At 43.4% G+C, this 22,968-nt stretch overlaps 1 protein-coding gene across 3 annotated transcripts in view; it reads left to right on the top strand.

Annotated features, from left to right (window-relative positions):
- The window catches only part of ST6GALNAC5 (ST6 N-acetylgalactosaminide alpha-2,6-sialyltransferase 5), a 198,955-nt gene that overhangs the window by 158,852 nt on the left and 17,135 nt on the right, over positions 1 to 22,968 (top strand). For 2 of the 3 annotated variants that reach the window (XM_054480426.2, XM_054480436.2), the window contains one exon: positions 19,903 to 20,312. The exons of the other annotated variant lie outside the window; for it this stretch is intronic. In XM_054480426.2, the coding sequence (XP_054336401.1) occupies positions 19,903 to 20,312 (410 nt within the window). The remainder of the gene's footprint in view (positions 1 to 19,902; positions 20,313 to 22,968) is intronic. 3 annotated transcript variants of the gene reach the window in all.

The following is a 22,968-nucleotide window of genomic DNA, read 5'->3' as shown; positions in this document are numbered from 1 at the left end:
ACTGCATGTTGGTGACGGCAGCTGCGGCTGTTTTACTCTCCACTGTATTACTCTCCCTGTACCTAAGGTGGTCCTTGGAAAGAGCTGACACTCAGGATATTTCTTGAATGAATGAATGAATTGATTCATGTTAATATCACCTCCCCTTCTCCAAGTACTCAGAATCTTGCTACTGGTACAGGAACTTATAAGATGCGTGGAAGGCCAAGGACAGGAGACAGCATCTCCCAGGGGCTCACTGAAAAGCCTGTGCCCTTTTCCAGCCTCCGGGCCTCAGATTGCAGGTGGCTCCAGGCGGGCTGTGGAGCATCTCACCTCTGCCTAGCACTGTGTGCTCTGGATGGCCAGGGAAGGTCTCCAGGGCAGGATCTGATTCTAGGGATTTCACAAGGGACTTTGATATGTGAGACCGAGAAGCTCCCTGCAGAGAACAAAGGGGCAGTGTGGACTGCCTGTGGAGCCTGAGCCAAGATATGATCTGTGCCTAAGAAGGCACCATGGGATGGCTATTCAGTAGTCCCCAGTCCTGCTCTGGAGCAAACCAAGATCTAACCATCCACAGAGCACCAGAATCCCCAGTTGGTCAGTTCAGGGATTTAGAGAAGCTTCCTTCCTCCCAACTCCATCTGCTGTGACCCACCTTCCTTAGTCAGCCCCTCACCAGGCAGGTCCTCTTTCTTGCCTCTGCCCTTTCTACCTTCTTCTGTATCCTTCCCCCAGTCCCAGCTCTCTCTCTGTCTGTGGATTCTCTTTGTCCTGGGTATAGGCATAAACACAATAGGCATTAAGAGGTGCTGGAAAACCTGATTGATTCTGAAGTCTTGCACTCCCCAGCCATCCTATTAAAAATTTTAAAATACCTAATATTCCACCACCATTATCCCTTTTGGCTTTAGAAATTACATTCTTACGCCTGGACACAATTTACTTTGTGAGAATCAACTCTCTCTATGAACCTGAAATAGTCTGTTAAAAATGGATCATGGAGCCCAGGTGCAGTGGCTCACGCTTCTAATCTCAGAACTTTGGGAGACCAAGGTGGGTGGATCACCTGAGGTCAGGAGTTTGAGACCAGCCGGGCTAACATGGTGAAATCCCCTCTTTACTAAAAATACAAAAATTAGCCAGGTGTGGTGGCAGGCGCCTGTAATTCCAGCTACTCTGGAGGCTTAGGCAGGAGAATCACTTGAACCCAGAAGGTGAAGGTTGCAGTGAGCCGAGATCACACCACTGAACTCCAGACTGGGCGACAGAGCAAGACTGTCTCGAAAAAAAAAAAATGGATCATGGAGTAGATCAATTTTGATCAGAAAATGTCATTAATAAAGGTCTGGAACATGGGGTGCATCTGTAGCCACATGGGATCCTTGGGTGGCCAGTAGGCTGTGGTGGGGTGACCAGTTGGGGGTCACATGGTAAGGATGCTTGGAAGAAGAAAGTGAGAGAAGGGGGTCAATGGAAAGACATAGGTCAGTGGGCTTACGGCCCCATCCACTGTGTCGGGTCATCCAGTCCCACTCAGGCTCCCTGCCTCCTGCTGCCCCTCCTCCAGGCAGTCTTCTCCCCTGCAGCTACAGGGCCCCAGCTGCCAGGCCCCAGAGACCCACCCACCCTCCACGGGTGGGAAACATGAACACAGGCAGGTCAGCTCAGTGTTCTATCACAAAGCTCACATACACAGGGAGGCCCAGCCTCGTCCAGGGCTGATTTCAGGAAAGAAGATTATTCTCCAAGATTTTCTCTTAGGAGGCAGCGCCACAAAATGGAAGAGGAACTGACTGGAAGTTCTAACCTGAATTCTAGTCTTGGCTCTGGCAGTAACTCACTGGGTGACCTTGGGCAAGTTCCTTCGGCTCCCAGGGCTTCTCTTTCTTCCATGGCACTTAATGTGGTTTATTTTAAAGGTCGTGCATGCTACCTTTGACCTGTTTGCTGCCATTTTCATTGGAAAAAAGAGCCCTGGGAGATATGATTAAGGAGAGAGTCCTGGCCTGTTAGCCAGGGGAGCCCTCCTGCCCAGACCCTGTAAGCACTCTGGATCACCCTCCGCTCCTCTTATGTTAATTTCCTCCTCTTTCTCACCCATCCTGCTGTCTCCATATGAGGGCACAGCACGGCCAATTGCATTTAAAATTGCCTTCTAAAAGGCACACATATGCATCCTGTCTGGGCAGACTTTGTGTGGAGCTGGGACTGATTCATCTCAGGGGCCTAATTCCAGCTTTGGCACTGGCTTGTGGAGGTGTCATTGAGAGGGGTTCAGAGGGCTAAGCTTACCAACCCCCCAGAACAGGGGAAACATAGCCTTGGCTCCATGTGCCAAGCAGCAGCATAATATGTGGGGCTCTGCAAAGTCAGCAGAGAAAGGACAGCAGGTGTCAACCACTGCACATGTTTTACTTATTTATTGATTTACAGTCCATCTTCCCAGTTTGTATGCAGCCTCCTTCATAGTAGAGATTCAGCCTCATTAGCTGTCTCTGGCATCCTTAGCTTGCAGAATGGTGCCTGGAACATAGTGGACCACTAAGGAACACTTTTTGAATGAATGAATGAATGAATGAATAAAAATGTGTTGGGTACAAGTGTTGTGCTGTGGAACACACTCCTGGAGTCTGGCTCCTGCCCCACAGGCTTGTCCCTAAACTGATGAAGAGCAAGGCAGGCACTGCGCACAGTGGTTTGGGTCATCAGCAGCCCAAGAATGTTTTCCCCAGTGTAGGTGCTCCCCCAAGTTGATGGGAGTCTGGGATAGGTGGTGCTGACAACAGAGTTTCTTCACCTCCACTCCAAAGACAGAAAGCAACGAATGTTAATGACAGAAGCAAGCAGCAGGTGCTAGTGCCAGCTCCACTGCTCAGTGCTTCTGGATCCTTTCACAGTTCTGTAATGTACTCAATCCCAAAGGTATATCTCCTGCCTTCTAATCACTTACAACAAAAATACGTGTTGCCCTTTATACCAAAGATAAATTGAAAGGTGTTCAGGTTTCCTCCTACTTGGGCTTATGACCCAGTCTCAGAGCACCGACATTAGGGGGCAGTGGTGAAGTATACTTTCCCATTGGCCTCTTCCAGTTGCTGGAAGTGTGAGCTTAAGATGGGTGACCATTTATTGAGCGTCTACTGTGTGTGTTGAAAACTGCGCCAAGCTCTGTAAATAAGACAACATCCCAAGGCAAGGCGACTGCAATCTCCTGAGAGATGCTGGCAAACAAACCACCATTATAACCGAGTTGGAGTAATTCAGGGCAGAGATGGTGGAGGGCTAGACTGAGGAGCACAGTGGGAACTGGGAGACGCAGAGTTGAGAGAAATTGAGGGTTATGAGACTTAATGATTGATTTGTTGAGGAGAAGGAAATGGAGGGTTTAATGTGACTCCCAGGTTTCTGGCATGGGAAGCCAGGTGGGATTATAACCTTCACTGCATGGAAGACAGAGTGGCAGATCTGGGAAGACTGAAGTTGAGTTCAGCTTTAGATGTGTTTGGTGGTGATGCTCTGATGTGCCATCCAAGTGGAAAAGCTCATTAGGAAGTGGAATTATTTAATACCAGATATCATTTAATGAGTGGGGGGGGGTGGTTTATTGTTTTAGTATTTTTAAACTTCAATAGTGCTTTAGAGAGACATGTCCTCTTGTGTTTGACAAAACACTGATTTGCAGTTGCGGTATCCCTCCTGAGTAAGTCTTATTTTTGAGATAAACATCACATCAGCCCCGAGTACAACTAAAAATGAGCTGGGCCAGGGCAGTGGGGACTGCAGTCTGTCAAGGCTCTGTATTTAACAATGCCTTTCTCCAGTGGCCTCTGCCCTGTGCCTCCCACACTGTCAGCTCTAAAGGATATTTAGTCCTTGCAGCCTCAAATTCTTTAACCCTTCTTTGGCCTCTCAAGACAAGCCCTGGGTATCACTGAAACCTAAGGCATGTCCAGAAACAAGCACAAAAGAAGAATGTGACCACTACTGCTTAACCTGGCCAGAGAAGTTCAGTAAGTCTTGCACCTGAAAAACCAAAACAAAACTTCCTAGCAAATCAGGTTCCCACAATCAAAGGATGGAAAATTTCACTGGAGGTTGGAAAAATGATCAGAGCCTCTTCAAAACTTCAGGACATCAAAAGACCTCACTGTACTCTTACTAGAATTCAAGCTGGAAGGAAACATCGTAGTCCTTCAAGTGACACATGAACGAATGGAAAGCTGAAACCCACTTTCTGCAGCTTCAGAAATTCATATTTTTATTCATTCAACCAACATTTATTGAGTGTCTTTTATATTTAAAACACTTTGTGGGACAGTGTGGGACACAAAGAAAAAGAAAGTTATTCTGCCTCCCAATGAAGTGACATACAAATGGCTGAGTTTGGTGAAGAAATAACTGCAGTGAGTAGTGGGGTTTGCTGATAGCAGTGGAGGAGGTGGAAGCTCCTCTACAGATTAGGTCATTGAACCCTCACAGCTTTATGAGCTCGGGTCTAGCATTACCATTATTTTATAGGTGAGGGAACTAAGACACAGGGAAGTTGAGAAATTTTCCCAAAGTCAACAGTTGGTAAGTGATGGGATTTGAACCCAAGCAATCATTATTAAAGATAACTCTGCTGAATAAGTAGCCTTTACATAGGACCTGGAATGTTGGGTTGGCTGTCAAAAACTGCAGCTGGGACAGCTGGGAGTGCATTCCAGATGAAGGCTATTCTAACGGGAAAGGTAAGGACAGGGTACATTTGGATACGTGGGTGGTGGTCCAGTGTGGGCATGTGTAGAGTTCTTGAAATGGATCACTGGAAAATAAGCTATAAAGGGGCACTTTTAGAAATATAGACTTCTCTCTTTAGGGATGAGGGGGTTATAGAAGATCATTACGTTGGAGTGACATGATCAGAACTGTACTTTAGAAAGAACACATGACTCCTGCACTCTAGCCACTTAGTACAATAAGTGGAAAAAAGAGAAAGTTTCTTGGCTTCTGAAACAATGAGTATAGTTACATTGCCTGCTGTCACAAAGGGATCCCCAAAGATGTGTAACAGCTCAAAAATGACAGCTTTTGTCTTGTTCACATGGTCAAAAAAGTGGGAGGTTCTACTATGTCTCATTCAAACCATGGTTCAGGGACTTGGTCTCCTTCTGTTCTTTGGCTTTGTCACGTTCAATGTGTGGCTTCCAATGTTACTGTGCCATGTGTATCAAGGTGTCAGAAAGGGAAAGAGAGTGGAGAAGACAGTTGCTTCTGAAGTTTTCCAATGACCTCTGCTCCTGTTCCATTAGGAGGCACAGGGCTCTCCCTAGAGGCATGCGGACTAGAAACGAAGTCCCTGACTGGGCAGCCACTTCCATCTGTGACTCCATACTGTGGAAGGGAAGCATGAATTTTGGTGGAAAGTTAGTCATCACCATCATACCTGAGTGAGGAAAGAAAAACATATTTACCCTTCAGCAGTAACTTTTCAAAGTAGTCTGGCACCTCATTTTGAAGCCTGGTTGAGAAATGAGTTTTACGAGCAAATGAGGCTTAAAACAACATAAGCACAGTCCCGTTTAGCACCAAATCTTATTTGTCTAAATTATTGTTGAAGGTTCCAAATTGATTTTATACTTTCCTACCTAAGTGAACAAAACTTAATTTAAGCTTTTCTTGATGACTTAGGATCACCATTATGAATGTCATTTATGGGAATGCAGTGTGTTGTATACCAGCAGCTTTTGAGTGGTGTGGAAATGTTAGTTCCTGGGCTGAATGCCTCCTTAATTCTAGGCTGTTCCATTAAGTCTCTTCGTTAACCTCTTGGGTCCCTTAGAATTTTTACAGTCACCGTGTGTTCTCAATACCTCCAATTTCTATGTTTCTCTGCTTTCTGATTTCTCCTGCCATTTTTATTATTTACTAACCCATTCATGTAGGTTTTCTTTTTCTTCTTTAAGACTCCCCAATCCTCTTTTCTTTCCAGTCCTTCCACTGATTTTGTTTTGCATATTATGGTGGAAAGAGCAGGCACACATGTGGGAGTGACTTTGGCCTCAGCACTGACACTAGCTGTGCCGCAGAAACTATGACCTTGAGCAATTTAACCCCTGAGCCCCTGTTTCCTCAATATAAACTAAGGCAGTAATATGGATCTTACAGGCTTACATTGGGGTTAACTGAGATGCTAGTAATAGTATAAAAATTCATCTGTAAAAATTGATCGTCATTATGACTGTTATTTTGGCACTTGGACCTGGTTTTTATTGTCATCGTCAATAGAAATAGAAAGAGTCCATAGGACTCCAGGGAGTTGGAATCCAGACATGAACAGAGGAAGAGCTAGAATACTTGAGACATCTCTATGGAGTGGACAGCTGAAGCCATGAGTCAGTCTCCTGAAAGTCTCCAAGAGGTTATAGATCTACTAATGTGCTTAAGCAGAATCTCAAGAAAGGTCTAGTATAAATGGATGAAGCCATAAGAGGAATATCAAGAAAAGACTGGATAAAAATATTCCCTGTTTCTAAGAAAAGAAGAAGTTTTCTAAACCTTGAAACTCTTTTAAGCTATCAATCCTATCTGCCGTCATTCACTCCCAGCCTTCTTGAAGGAGCAGGGGGCCTCCATCTCTTCTTACCAGTAATCTGCTTCTTGTATTTTACAATTCCTTGCCAAATCTGGGCAGAGTCAGCGGAGTGAAGGCAGTTGGGTCTGGGCAGTCTGCCTAAGAAGTTCCATTACATAAACAGTAGGTGCTTAATAACTTGCATTGTGCACATAAAAGGGAAAAAGAAGAAAATGTGATTTTTCACTGCTACAGAGTAAACCATTCTGTAGCCCCAGAGGATGCATCATGTTTAGCAAGATTAAAGCAGGTGGCAAAGTCCCTCCCCAGTGGGTACATCACAGCTAATGTCCATCAATGGTTAGCAAATGAGTAGACGGTGCCTGTGTCAATAATCCTGTTTCTACCCTCATGCTTTATTTATTTAACTAATGGCTGCCTAGCTGGTAGCTCATCAAGATGGTGTTTACTGAGCTTGGCAAAGTGAAAAAATATGATTTTGTTTACTCATGTGTTTCCAGCTGGGGTGCTGAGTTGTTATCCAGGCAGCTGATGACCGTCCTTCCACTCTCACAGCCCCTAACACAGGCAGTTCAGTAAACAAACCATCAGCTTGAGAACCAGAGCATCAACACTGCCACAATCTGGTAATTTGCTACTTGGCAGTCGTCAGTGTCCAGAACCTCAAATGATGACTCATTCTGGAACCTCCCTTATACTTAGATAATAAAACAAATAGAAGTCAGGTTAAGTGTAATTGGTTTAGTTTGAGCTATTCAGTTGTTTATGAGAAAAATGAGTATTTGCTCCAAATTAAATATTTGATTTGGGATAGATTTCTCTCTTGCTGTATACTCGCATGTAAAAATAGAATGGAAACCCAAACAGAAAACCTGTGAGAGACTATCACTCTGGAATGGTTCTCACACATGCATTAACTAGTTGAGTTATTTGTACAGCAAATATATAGTGAGTACCTACTGTGTATTAAGTCCTGGGGATATTGTGGTGACTTAAACCCAACACAAACATGAACCTAGTTCTTCAGAACCTTGCAACTTTGTAGAAAAGAGAGACATTGAATCAATGATTGTCAATATGATGAGAATTATAAAGGGAGAAACAGGGTGCTACAGTAGTCTTGGAGTTTAGGGAAGGATCCTCGAGAAAGTGATGCTTTGAATGGGAGATGAAGGAGTTCCAAAAATCATAGACAGGGAGAAGCAGAGAGGGTAAGTTTAAATATTATTATTATCTCAGTTAAGTCACAAAATAACTCTGCGAGGTCGGTATTATTGCTCTGGTTTACAATTGAGGATACTTGGGTTCCAGGGGAAGCACGTGCAAAGACCTGAGGCCAGACTTTATGAATAGTGCCACTTGGAGCTACAAGGTCGAGCAAAGGCAGTGTGGCTGGAGTAGAGAGGAACCATGAGAGGCATGAGATACAGAGGGACTTGCCAAGGAGTTCCTAATTAAAAGTGCATTTTAGAAAGCCCACTCTGACTGGTATGGAGCATGGATTGAGGTGGATGTAGGAGGACTGGCTTTGAGGCATGGCAGTGATTGGGTGAAAAAGATAGTGAGTTGAACCAGGGGTGGAGTCAGGGGAAGCAACCTCAGGAAGATAGAAATGATTAACGTCAACAGACATACAGGAGGTTGGGTCAGCAGGGTCAGTAAGTGGCTGGATATGAGGGGAGAGGCACTGGCAGATTATTCCACATGGCTCTCTTTATATCTGTAACAATTGAGCCATAATAATACTAATAGCTACTCCTGAGTGTCTACCATAGTCATTTTATAGATGAGAAAACTGAGACTGAGAGTAGGGAAGTACCTACCAATAGATGACTGAACTGAGATCTGAGCCCCAGCCTGACTCCCAAGCCAGTGCTCTCTCCACTCTAACACTACATTTATGATTCTGGTCAATTCGATATTTTTCTCATTTGGTTGACCGAAACCTCAGATTTTTTCCCCCAATTTAATTCAGCTATATATACAACTCCAAATTCTCATAATTCTTTTGCATTTGACCATTAATTCTCAGTTATCTTCCAGATTTCGAGCCATGCTATGTTTATCTTCAGGCCATTTCAAACAGCAGAGGCCACAGAAGCCAGTTTTGTGGAATCGGGCTTGTCGGGCCACATTAAATATCACCTCACTCTAATGAAAATGCAGGTTTTTGTTTGTTCTAATGAGCGCAGGGGGCCTTTATGTCCAATCTCTTCCTAGAGGAAGTAATTGCATACAAGTGACCTTTGAAGGAAATCACATCAGGGAGTTATTTGAAGGCACTGAGGTGAGTCAGTGCGTAACATCAACCAATGTACTAGCATTTCAGAAAAGAAACAAATAGGCTTGTCCCACTGACAACTCATCCATGCCCCCTTTGGACAGAGGAAAATCATCTACTGCTTGCTGAGAAAGTGAGGCACTGAGGCACAGAGATTTCTTTAACTATTTCTTGAACACCTGCTGTATGCCATGCACTGCAGAATCGCTGCCTTATGGCACTCCTGTTTTAGTGGCAGTGAACAGACAATACAGAAATTTTTTAAAAAGTTTAAATCATTAAAGATTTTGATAATTACCATGAAGGAAACAAATTGGATCATGAGAGGTGGTGAACTGTACCTCAACTTCCTCATCTAGTTAAAAAGGAGAGAATGGTGGAACTTGCCTCTCGGGGCTGTCTTCAGGACTAGCTTAGATAACGTATGTATTGGGCTCAGAAGAGGTCCTGGCACATTAGTTGAACACTTAGTCAGTGTTATGTGTGGTTAACATCGTTGTCATAGAATAAGTGGGGGAGGCAGTCAGGAAGGGCCTCCTGGAGGAGGTGACATTTAAACTGAGACCTGAGAGATGAGGAGCCAAGCTTATGAACAACTGGGAAAGCAAAGGCTGGAGACCAGAGAAGGAATGCTTACTGTTTCCCAGGAACAGAAAGGAGAGGGAAATCAGCCGGGCCGGAGAATAGGGAGCAGGGTGGGGAGTGAAATGAGTGAGGGCCATGAGGCAGACAAGATTCCAACCAGGTAATTAACTCAGTTTTACTCTATAAGCTGGGGAAGGGAGTGGTGTGAGCTATTGAAACCCCACTCTGGCAGCTGTGCAGAGAATGAACTGAAAGGTGAAAGCTGCAAGACAAAGGAGGAGAATTGCAAAGTCGAGGCACTGGTGGGAGGGTGTTAGGCAGAGGGTAGCGACCTTGTTGGTGGCAAAGTATTAGTTTCTTAGGGCTACCAGAATAAATTATCACAAATCGGCTGTGAAAAACCACAGAAATTTACTCTCTCACAGTTCTGGAGGTGAAAAGTCTGAAATCAAGGTGTTGGCACAGCCTTGTTCCCCCTGCAAGCTCTAGGGAATGATACTTCCGTGCATCTTCCAGCTTCTGGTGGTTGCCAGTGAATCCTCCGTGTTCCTCACCTACTAGATGTGTCACCCCAATCTCTGCCTCTGTTATCACGTGGTGCTCTCCCTGGGTTTCTCTGTGTTTTGTGTCTCTTATAACTTCACCGGTGACTGGAATGAGAGCCTGCCCTCATCCAGTATGACCTCACCCTGACTTACATCTCAATTACATCTGCAAAACCTCTGTTTCTAGATAAGATCATATTCACAGGTACCAGAGAGTAGGGCTTCAACTCTACTTTTGAGGGAGGCAGAAAACCCACAACAGCAAGGTGAGTCCTGACTGTCCCACCTCTAAGGGGATGTGCTGGCTTGAAAGTAGCCCCCCATGGCCCAGTTTCTGGGGTAAGAAAAACCCCCAGCCATGCACAAAGGCATTCAGCATCTTTCCTGTATTTGGGGGTTGAAATGCTGTATAGCTATTCCCAGTTGCTTATTCCAAATAAGCAGGCAGGTGGTGCAGAGGAAGGCAGCCTGCAGAGTGAGGGCAGCATGTCAAACAAGGGATGTTCCTTCTTATTTGTCTGTTTCCTTAAAACCACTTACACTTCTAGGCTGCAACTTAAGTGTACTATTATTTAATGATTCCTTTTCGGTGAGTACCCAGTGACTTTGAACAGTCTATGGATACAGGTGGATTTTCTTGGATTTTTAGAAGTGAGGAGACTTGGGGTTCATCCCCGATGCTACCTTTTGTGTATGGTTTTGAACAAATCCCATAGCCCCCTGAGCTTCGGCTTCTTCTGTAAAATGAGGATGCTGGCCCAGCCCAGTGGTTCTTAACCTTGAGGATGAATCAGAAGCACTGGAGGGCTTGGGAAAACACAGATTGCTGGGCCCCATCCTGGAGCATCTGATTCAGAAGGTCTAGGGCAGTGCCTGAATATTCACATTTCTGGCAAGTTCCTAGACTTTGTTGTTGCTGCTGGCCTGGGAACCACACTGTGAGAATTACTGGCCTAGATCATCTCTGAGATTTCTGCAACAATATTATCCCATGAGTCTATGAAACTCATTTTAATGTAAATGACTAGATGAAGTAAATTTTCTAACCTTAGCTAGCAAAATTTGGATTCCATATAAAAATATGTCCCAGCTACTGCTCACTCTATTTTTCACTTTGGGTTTACCTCTCTAGACTTAAGGGTGTTGTACAGAGAATAGAGAGAGGGGCCATTTAAACAACACCCTTAAGTGTAGAGAGGTACCCAAATTTTGCTAGCTAAGACTAGAAAATTCACTTCATCTCCTGTGGCTAGGGGGGCCTCCACATACAAGGCTCCCAGAGAAGTCAGCTGAATGTTGGCTTGGAGCTCAATAGAATCACTTAGCTTTGGTGGCACTTATTTAGGGTGGAGGGTGGGGCATAGTAGATGCAATTGAAAACCTGAGAATAATGGCATAAATAGGCCATGAAAAGATGTTCATCATTAGCCACTTGGAAAATGCAAGTCAAAAGCACAGTGAGGTGCTTCTTTTCACCCATTAGAATAATCAAAAGAGACAGTACTAAGTTATGACAAGGATGTAGAGAAATTGGAACTAGTGGGTGGGAATGTAAAATGGTGTAGCCACTTTAGAAAGTAGTTTAGCAATTTTTCACAATGTTAAACAAAATTGTCATATGACCCAGTAATTCTCCTGCTAGACTTCTATTCAAGAAAAAAATGAAAATATATGTCCACATAAAAATTTGTATGTGAATGTTTATAATACCATTATTCACAATAACCAAAAAATGGAGACAAATCCAATGTACATCGAGTGATGACTGAATAAACAAAATGTGGTATGGACAAAAATAATCAAAGTACTGACACATGCTAGATACATACGTATATATGTACAAGATGACGCTGAATTTTGATGAACCTCAAAATTACTATGCTAAATGAAAGAAGCAAGACACAAAAGACTATACATTTTATTGTTCCATTTATGTGAAATGTCCAGAAAAGGCCAATCTTTAGAGATAAAAAGTAGATTAGTGGTTGCCTAGGGCTGGACATGGAATGGACAGTGACTATAAATGGACATGAGATTTCTTTTCAGGCTGATGGAAATGTTCTAAAATTAGGTCATGCTGATGGTTGCCCAACTCTCTAAATATACAAAAAAATTATTTTTAATTCATGTTTTAAATTGAGGGATTTTATGGTTTGCAAATTAATCTCAATAAAGCTGTTAAAAATAATTTTAAAAATAGAATGGAATTAAATTAAAAAAAACAAATGGGATTTCCTGCACCTCCCCCTGAAGGTCATTTAGTGCTGAAGGTGGTTATGACATATGCAGATTCCAAATACTGGGCTTTAGAAAATATTATCCTAGTTACCCAGTCAGAAAATATCAGGAACTGCTTACTGGAAGAATGGGGACACTTAAACACAATAAACACATCTATTTCACACTCCTTATGTGCCAGACACTGTGGTTAAGTGCTTTACATGGCTTATCATTCACTTATTCTTTGCAAAGCATATTTGTTGAACACCTTCTATGTGCTGGGCAATGTCCTTAGTGCTGAAGATACTGTGTGACTAACACAAAGTCCCTCCTTTCGGGGAGCTTAAACATGTAGATGTACAAAGATTATTTTAAGATTATTTTAGGTAGTGATACATGAATTTAAACAAAAACATGGATAATGAGAGGTAGTTACAGTAGGTGGGAAAGGGAACTAGTTTAGATTGAGTGGTCAAGGAAAGCCTCCCTGGGGAGGCAGTCTGAGGTAACACATGGAAGAGTCATCATGCAGACATGAGGAGAAGAGTGGCTTGGGTGGGAGGAATTGCTAACATAAAGTATATCAGACAGCAAGCAGTAGAGAAATGACAGTGTAAGCAAGGGAGAGTTCCGTACAGGATGATGCTGAAAGGATATACAAGGATAGAAGCTGCAGATCTTGAAAGCCATGACACAGAGCTCAGTTTAAAGTTTGGCTTTTCATGGAATAGTACACAGCCATGAAAAATGAAATCATGTCCTTTGCAACAACAATATGGATACAGCTGGAGGCCATTATCCAAAGTGAATTAGTGCAAGAACAGAAAACCAGATGCCACATGTTCTCACTTATAAGTGGGAACTAAGCATTGGGTGTTCATGGACATACAGATGGCAAAATAGACACTGGAGACTACTAGAGTGGGGAAGGAGTGATGGGGCAAGAGTTGAAAAAACTATTGAGTACTATCCTCACTACCTTGGTGATGGGATCATTCATGCCTCAAAACTCAGTATCACACAATATACCCATGTAACAAATCTGCATGTGTACCCCTGCATTTAATAAAAGTTAAAATTATAAAAATAAATATAAAAATAAAGTTTGGCTTCTTATTCCAAAAGCAATAAGAAGCAAATAGTAAGATCTAAGCAGGTGAGTGACATAATTTGATTTACATATTAAAGGGGACCCTAGGATCTACCTAGGAACAGAAATATAAAAGATAGAATAAAAGAAGTGAACTTAAGAGCTAAGAGTGCTGCAGGAACTACAAGACAATGGTGGCTTAGATGAAGATGGTGGCAGCAGGGATGGTGAGAAGTGGTAGGATCTGGGGCATATGTAGTAGGATAGACCCAACAGGATTGTCTGAGTTGTAAAGGGCAGAGAAAAAGAGGTATCAAGAAAGATCCTTGAATTTGGGCTTGAGCACCTGGGTAGAAGGTGCACCATTACTTGAGATGGCAAAGCTTCCCTTTGAGTTTGGCTTTACTATTTTCATGTCATAGATGAAAAATGGGGCTCAGAAAAGCTAAGAAACTTTGCTTCAAATTACCTATCTAATGAGTAGAAGAAGCAGAGTCAAAGTCAGTGACTCAAAAAACTATCTTCTAAACTGCTCAGTACTGCCTTCTGCCCACGGATTTCTTGCATCCTTAGCCAGCCAGTAGATGGAATCAGATGAGGTGGCATTCACTGGGTGGAGACAGGAAGACTTCTTGGCAGTGAAGGCTGGTGGGTGAGCTTGTCATAGAACAAAAAAGAAAGGAACAGCTTGGAAGAGTAACATTTTTCTAGTGAATCACATTAAATAATCAGCATGGCTTGTACCCAGTGTCAGCCTGAACTGAGATTGACAGCTAATAAAAGCACAGTAATTACAGGAAAACATCAGATTGGAAAGTGCAGAGATTCTTGAAACACCTGAAGCCATTTAATATGTCTTATGTTTGCTCCAGACCAACAGGCAGCTCCCAGAGCAAGACTGGTCTCATTACTGAGCTAATGGACATTATGCTCTGAGGTACTTTTGCCTCTGCCAAATGTATCAGAATTTTAAAAACGGAAGCCTGATATTGCCATGCTGCAAATGTTTGCAAGGACATCGCTGAGTGTTTTAGGTGTCAAGTTTAATTTGAGTTGGCCTGGCCTATTCTCTTAAGGAAGGCTCCAGAGCAGTCAGCCAGGTCACAGGGAGAATTCCTTCTGCTCTTGCTCTTCAGGCTGTGACAGAAATCAGACCTTGATTCCCTGAGCACGCTTCCCAAGAAGGGATTGCTCCTGTCACCACAGCCCAAAGGAGTTAGTTGTGACGAAAGTTGTCATGCTTCCCTATTCCACTATTGTAGGTATGTTTGGGGGTTTTGTTGGTAATGGTGCTGGTTTTTGTTGTTGTTGCTGGGGGCGGGCGGGGGTGATGGAAGGAGAAACTCATTCACACATTCTAAAATATTCATGAGTCCTCCTCTAAATTCCAGATAGTGTCTTAGATTCTGGGATGATGGCAAATACTTAAAATTATTAAAGCACAAAAGAGACAGCAAAAATAAAATGGTAAGATCTGAGTGTGCATGCACGTGTGTGTGTGTGTGTCTGCACACTCCCTCTAGAGACCCCGCCCACCTGCCTCCCACTGGCTCCTGTACAGCATGCTGGCTCCTGGGGGCCTGGGCTGTAGCTCTGAGCATCAGCAGCCTGGAGAACAGTCACTCCTCCATGTGCTGTGCATTTTCCTGGGCATTTTTCACCTCACAACAGCTCTAATGACCTTGGCATCAAGCTCTTACTGGGGATTAATAACTGGCTGCGCTTAATGGTCCTTACTGTGTCCTGGGCCATTTTCCCAGCCAGCCATTAATTCCAGGCAGTGCCCTGGACTCTGGTCATTATGGTTCCCTGGGCTGAGAGGCTGCCCAGTGGCAAATGGCCGCAGCCTCCTCTGCAGACAGAGGTTTCCACAGCCTACCACCCTTTCTCTTTGTGGCATCTTTACCAAGGCCTGGGGTTTACAGCCAAATGATTGGTTATGGCATCACATTATGTCTACTTTGTATGTGTCAGCAGGTAGGTTTCTCAGAGGATAGATAAGGCAGGGGGTTGGGTTTCATTCACTCATTTATTCATCCATCTATTCAGTATTAATTAAGTGATTTTTCTTATGAGTCAGGATGGAAGAGAGACTACTAAGCTAGGAGTGAACTAAGATAGATGCCTATGTTTCCTAAGAAGGAACGGAGTGTCTCACCAAATGAGGCTTTAAGGAAAATGTTCCAAAGAATCGGGGAGGCTGAACACTATGAGGAAAAAGTCAGAGAGAAGGCCTTGCTCTGCGGAGAGCCCGCTGGAGCCACCTCCCCTCTTGTGTCTTCGGCAGTACATCATCTCCCAGGCCGATGGGCAGAGATTCAAGTTCACCTCCCCGTGTTCCACTTAGTGATTCATCAACCCAGCATCTGAATGCTTAAGGGAAGAACATGTAAATATTGCATCAGGAATCTTGACTCACCAAGGCATGAATATTTCCACCCATATCATTAAGATACTAAAGGTTATAATGGTACTGAGAGTGCGGGAGCATGCTTCTCTCAGAGGACTGTACCAAATCATGAGAAACGGGGTCATACAATTTGTACAATTTTTCACCATTCTGCCTCCTAAGATATCATCAGTCCCCCTGAATACAAGAAACAGACTTCATTTTGTCCTTTGGAAGTGGGTCAGCCTTTAGTACATGCTCTTCTCAGCTGCTGGAATTGTAACATTACGTTTAGAACAGCTATTGTCATTTTATTGGCACCCCTTACCAAAAGCACCTAAGGCATAATTCAGATTTCGATATTTTTTGCATTGTTTGATGCATCTGCACAACTCAAAGAACGAGTGTTAGTGTCTGAGGTAATCAATACCAGAGCTCAGATTTCTCAGGTAGCAGAAATCAGGAGGGTGGCTTTTTGGGACTGGGTCAACCTGGCATGTTCTGGTGGTGCTCACTAATCACAGAGGGTCAATATGGCAAGGTCAGGAAACTTGGCCTTCTCTGAAGGAGTGTTCAGCTGGCCTGCTCTGGGCAAAGAGAAAGAGAGAGCGCCAGGTCCTTGGAAGGCCCCTAAGGCGGTGTGTTTCACCTGCCAACCAGTCTCTGTTCTGAGAATTGAAGCAGAATAATTAATTAAGGGGAAAGAGATGCTTCTGGGACCTTTCTTCAGGATGTTTTCCCTAGTAATAATGACTACAATAAAATTACAGATCCAACCGGAAAATTCAGGATAATTCTAGGTGAGCGTGATGAGAAAAAGCAGCTTCCCATGGCCTCAGGGTCCACTGGGATGAACTTACAAAGTAACCTTATTAAGCAAATGTGCTGAGTTTCACAGAACTTCAGGAGTGTATTAAGTCCTCAGTGAAGGTCTTTAGAATGAATGAACAAATCAATGTTGTCTGGCCACAAGTATTTAGTGTCAAAATCAGTCCTGCCATGCTCCACCATCAACCCTCTATCAGTTCTTTGCAGTCAGCTGTGATCTCTACTTCCTCAATCCAACCACAATCACACTCTGTCACTTCTGTTCAGCTGAGACTATTTTGACCGAAGTCATCAAATCCAAAGCACATTTCCCAAGTCTTGTTTTACTTGTCCTATGACACTCTTGACTACTTGCTCCTTTTTAAAATTGTCTCTTCTGCTGGTTTCCATTACATAATCCTTTCCTGGTTGTTCTCTCACCTCTCTGGCTCTTCTGGACAGGCTTAAATGTTCCCTCATCTTTGGTCCCATGGTTCCTTGTGCCTAATTGCATTATAGCACTTACAGCACAGTCCTGTCATGGTTTGTCTGGGGGCACCCTCAACGTGGACTGTATGCTCTTTTATTGTGTTATTAAGGTTGGTGCAAAAGTAATTGTGGTTTTGGCCCTTACTTTTAATGGCAATTAGTTTTGCGCTAACCTAATATCTGTAGCACCAGGTTCAGTGCCTGGTACGTAATAGGAATTTCACAATTGAATAAATTATCATGGAACTCTTCCCTCTTCATCATTTATGTATGGGATGTGCAAGTAAAATAAGGGAAAGGAAAGTTAAGCATTTCCTCCATTTTTTGGCCACTGAAATTGCCTCTCATCCCAACAGTTCGCCCAGGGATTCAGGACTCCTTACTCCAGGTTTCAGTAGTTTTCTGAGGGGAATAGTGGCCACTTTCTGGACATCTGGAATGTGGCACTTCCTAAAGAAGGTTTGGTCTCAACCACATTTCAGCATCATGTACTTAATGTTCTAGTTAGATGAACCTATTTCAAATGATCCTCCAAGGAATGGAGGTATTTGGTAGAAGATTCTTGTCACTTTACTGCATCCACTGAGCCCAGTGCCCTCAGAGTGGTAACAACAGTACTGATTAAAAAATAGCATCACTGAGTTTCTAAGAGGCAGGAAAGAGGCAATGAGGTAAGAAAACATCCCATGACACTGATTCTGCTTATTCTACTGCACTGTGTTGGCATCATGGTGAATCCCTTTGTCTCTGCAGTCAGGTTTCTTGGGTTCAAATTTCAACACTGCCACTGCCTTACAGTGTGATCTTGAGCAAATTGCTTCGTTTTTCTACCCTTCAATATTCTCATTTGTAAAATGGGAGTGATAATACACTATCTTAGAATATTATTTGAAGGATTAATGGAATTATATTTATAAAAAATCAGAACAGTGCCTAACACAGTTGTGGCTGAAAAGCACTCAATAAATATTAGCTGACTGGCCACTGTTTTCCTTTGTGCCCCCAGCTTTGCTGTGCTCTCAACAGCCCCTTACTCAGACTTCAGCAGAGCCTCCACTCCTCATACTGTGTCACACTGTATTGTCCTCCTTTACTGACCACTGTCCCTCACTAAAGTGTAAGCTTTCAAGGCTATTCACCCCATTTTTGCATTCTGACTGCCTAGCACAGTGCCTGTCATGTAAAAGTAATTAGATGTTGGGGGAATTATGAGAATTTGCAATGGTAGAACCTCCATTTCATAAGCCCTGCATCAATTATAAACCCTAAGTGTTCAGTGCTGTTGTCATGAGTACTTATTGTACAATTACTTTATGGACCCCTGCATTCTCTTCTAAATGGGTGATAGGGAAAGCTGGACAAGAGCAAAAGGCTCCACACTGACCAATAATCCTAATAGCACCTAACATTTATTGAATGATCACTATGACAATCCTATGCTAAAGGTTCAACCATATGCAGTTGCTATTTTTGCAGGCCAAATATTGGCAGTTTCAAAGGGCTCAATCGAATACTGTATCTATCTTAATTTTTTTTATTCTACCATAGTAGAATGAGGTTTTAACCTCAGTTAGAGATGAGAAAACTGAGACTTGTGGAGGTTAGTGTCTTACCAAGGTCCCACAGCTAGTAGGTGGCGGAAGCAAGGCTGGGCCCATCCTGCTACATCCCAGAGCTGATGCTTTGAGGCATCACATGGCGAGGGAAGTTGGCTGCCCTCAGGTGCTCTCAGTGTAGTTCTGAAGACACAGCCATGTCTCAGGAAACTCCCAAAATAAACACAAAACTGAATATATGCAGTACTAAGTTGGATTCAATTTCCTGAGACAGTACAGGAAGCCAGCATGTCCTGTTCAAAGTTAACAGAGAAGAAGGGCATAGCCTCTGGAAAAAATCTAACAATGCAACATCCCTTCAGAACATCTTGTTATTTTCTTGTACATTTGCTGGCCTTGGCCTCAGGCCCTAATGACATTATCTTCAAACAGCAACTAGAAATATTGCTCATTAAACATGAACATGGGAATGTTTAATTTGTTAGGATGTAGGTGTTTTGAAAGCAAATCATTGGTTCAGGGCATTGAACTGAGCGCTGCCATTGGAGTTGTCTTTGGTGAACACCATGTCCTGGCCAGAACTTTGCCAGGATGCGTGTTCACTGCAGATGAGAGAAGGACCTAGGCCCTGCAGTTCCTAGATGGGGTCTGTGGCTCTGAGCTTGAGGCTTTCTTTATGTTTATGAAAATGAGACAACTCAGTTTCTCTCCCTCATCCGTTAAAACAGAAGAAGCAATCCTAATGTCACTTCAAAATTATGGCCTCTAAGGGGTTACAATCAGCGTGTCATTTCCCATACGATGCTTAGATGATGTTTATTTAGGACAAACATATTTGTACAGCATCCAAGAATTTTAATCAATGTTTAACTTTCAATAAGGTGAGTTAAGAGCATCATAACTAGTGTCACAGCAACTTGCAGGACAGTCTTTGCTTCAACTTGGGAGTAACTTTGGACTCAAAAATACCTAGTTTTAAAAGCTGGAAGTACGATTTTATTACTGGCTAGGAATAAAGGGCAACTTTGGAGAAATTTGTTAACATCTCTATGCTTAAGTATCTTCATCTGTAAAATGACCACGAGAGCAACCTTGCTGGGTTGATGTGTCGATTTGGTTATTTAATATCAGTAAAGCCCTTAGTTCAATGTTTGACAGGTCAGTGCTAGCTCCCTTTTGCTCTTGTCCAGTGTTCCCTGTCACCCATTTAGAAGAGAACGCAAGAGTCCATAAAGTAATAGCAGAAGGGATATACTCTGACATGACGGGGAGGAGAGAAGAGATGGGTGCCCTTCTTCCAAGGCAGGGAAGTAGCCTGCTGGTGCTGAGTGAGGGTTAAGCCCTTTGCCCCTGACAGTGTCCTTCTCCCCCTGCCTTCCAGCCCCTGAAAATGCACTGCAGGGACTGTGCCCTGGTGACCAGCTCAGGGCATCTGCTGCACAGTCGGCAAGGCTCCCAGATTGACCAGACAGAGTGCGTCATCCGCATGAATGACGCCCCCACACGCGGCTATGGGCGTGACGTGGGCAATCGCACCAGCCTGAGGGTCATCGCGCATTCCAGCATCCAGAGGATCCTCCGCAACCGCCACGACCTGCTCAACGTGAGCCAGGGCACCGTGTTCATCTTCTGGGGCCCCAGCAGCTACATGCGGCGGGACGGCAAGGGCCAGGTCTACAACAACCTGCATCTCCTGAGCCAGGTGCTGCCCCGGCTGAAGGCCTTCATGATTACTCGCCACAAGATGCTGCAGTTTGATGAGCTCTTCAAGCAGGAGACTGGCAAAGACAGGTACAAAGGCACAGGGAAGAAGATGCAGGGGAGGGTGAGGATAAGTCATCATTGGCTGACTCACCCAAAGCAAAGCTTTTGCGACAGGTTTTTGTTGTGGGCTCCACTTCTCATGTCATTGCTAGAATTCACTTGTAGGGTCCTCTGCGTGACTGGGCTGCTCAAGCTGACTTTACAAGACAAAGTGAAAAGAAGCATGGAGATAATTATATGGATATTTCAGGGCCTTATTTTTGAGGAAGAGGCTACACAGATACTGGCCTTCATTGGTTAAAAGTGCAGTATAACAGCTTTATTGCATTTCAGTTTACTTGCATAAACCTTCACCAAAAAAAAAGTATATGGGTTTATTTTTTTCCCATTCAAAGGCAAACATTTATTTAGTCAACCAATATTTATTGAGTGCCCACTACTCGCTCATCACTGTGCTTGGCCCTGGGGAAACAGTCAAACACAAGTATATAAAGTCTTGGACACTTACCAAGTAGTAGCCAGTGCACTGAGGGTCTTGTGAGGCAAGAAAATGGTGCTGTAGATGTGCCATGGGCCCTAGCCCATGGAAACCCAAACTGTTAGCTACAACTCCATATTAAGACACGAAATCAATGTAGTGAGGCACTGAAAGATTTTTTTTCTAAAGTAATGGGAAGAATGGGATAAAATGGAACAGAGTAGAATAGAAAAGACATTATCAGCATTCATCCCACATAGTAAGTTAGGTAAGGTATTGTTTCATGAAACTTTTATTTCGGTTTGATAGAGATGGAGATAGATGGATAGGGATTTCTTCTCAAAGTGATGAAAATGTTCTGAAATTAGTGGTGATGGTTGCACAATCCTGTGAGTGTAAAATAAATATCACTGAATTACACACTTTAGAAAATGAAATTAAAACTCTGTGTGTGTGTCTCAATCATGATGTAAAAATGTATTTTTCACTATAGGTTGAAAGATTTGGAAATTACTGGTCTGGGAGATAAGGAAAAGACCTTTTCGAGGTCTTTCTCGAAAAGATGTACATAAGCTGAGACCCAGGGCAATAAGTCTTGGATAAAGTAAAGGACCTGGGGAGTGGGAGGGAGAAATCTCCCTGGAGGTCCAGGGAATCAGGTGTGAGAGAACGTGCAGTGGGTTGGAGAAAAGCCCCCTGTGGCTGCAGTCAGGAGAACTGGGGAGTGGGGGTGACACAAGGTGAAGAAGAGAGGTGAAAAGATGTCAGCTGGACAAATCTAGGTGAAGAAAGGACAATGAAGAATCAAGGGCCACTAGAGAGTACAGCTCTGGGTTGGAACTCTGGCTCTGTCACTCTCTAGTTGTGAGGACCTGGACAAGTTATCTAACCTTTTAGAGACTCAGTGACCTTACGTGTGAAAAGGGAATAGTGACTACTAATCGCTGGATGGACTGGTCTAATAATCAAATTGCCTCATTTCCTTAATTCTAAAACCTGTACTGTTATATGTTTATGATGTAATTTACCCTCTTACAAAAACTGTTACTGAGTCAATTGCTTATCTTTAAACTAAAGGAGAGCCAGACTTAGTGGTGCATGCCTATAATCCCAGCTACTTGAGAGGCTGAGGCAAGAGGATGGCTTGAGCCCAGGAGTTCAAATCCAGTGTGAGCAACATAGCAAGACCCCCATCTCATAAAAATTGTTTTAAATAAAGTGATATGATAAATGCAATAAAGAATATAAAGTAATAAATCCATTCTTTGGCTAGCAGCTCATTATTAGAGAATAGTCTCAAAGAAAGACTTAAGTCCAGTGCCCCCAAATTCTTTGTGTGGAAGAGCTAGATAGCTTTTAAATCCTAGAAACCTTGTGACTAGTCAAGGGCTGGACCAGGCAGGAGGCATGGGTCTGGTGGAGGAAGGAGGAAGAGCTGGCTGTTGGCACTGTGGCCTTCCTCCCTGGAAGGCCCAGCAGACTCCATGGGTAGCCCAGCCAGCAGATCACATTGGGGATTCTGATGATCATCGTCTCTAGCTGCCACCAAATCCAGTCATGCATTGACCTTTGCAACTCGCAGATAAGGGAGGCTGTCACTCATTTGAATGAGTTATTTAATCAAGAAAACATTTTATAAGGAATCAAGAAGGAGGGGAGTTATTTAGTTTCATTTTTTACTTGTTGGAAAATTTGAAATAAGTAGAAACCATCTCAACAGAAAACACTTTTCTCTTTTTAGTTTAATGGTTGGTTGCTAAATAAGTATTCCTAAAACACTGCCGCAATGTTAGCTATTTAGTATAATTAAATATTGTTCTGGACTCCTTGAGAAATCATTTTAAGCCGATAAGTTAGATACTAAGTCATCATACCCTTTGGCCACTCAGGAACCCATCTCACAGCAAGGCATATCCTGCTCAATAAATTCACTAAATTCTGGCCAATGAGAAGCTTTTTCTCACCAGGTCTTTCTGGCCGGTCGTCCTGGCTGGTAGAGAGGGAGCCAAAGCTTTGTGGAGTGGCTGGTGGGCCTCTTTCCACAGACATCCATCTGCCAGGGTCCATGTAGTCCCTACTCAGGGGAATCACACTTATGAATGTGGAGGATGCCAGAGTACACTGCTGCTTCCAGAAACTTTGTGCCTCTTGCCTTCGGGAAACAGTCTTAAAGAAGCCAATACTCTATTGACTTAATATTCTTAA

Source organism: Pongo pygmaeus, chromosome 1 (genome assembly GCF_028885625.2).
Source record: "Pongo pygmaeus isolate AG05252 chromosome 1, NHGRI_mPonPyg2-v2.0_pri, whole genome shotgun sequence".
In the NCBI taxonomy this organism is placed as follows: domain Eukaryota; kingdom Metazoa; phylum Chordata; class Mammalia; order Primates; family Hominidae; genus Pongo; species Pongo pygmaeus.
This window is presented reverse-complemented; position numbering and strand designations above follow the sequence as displayed.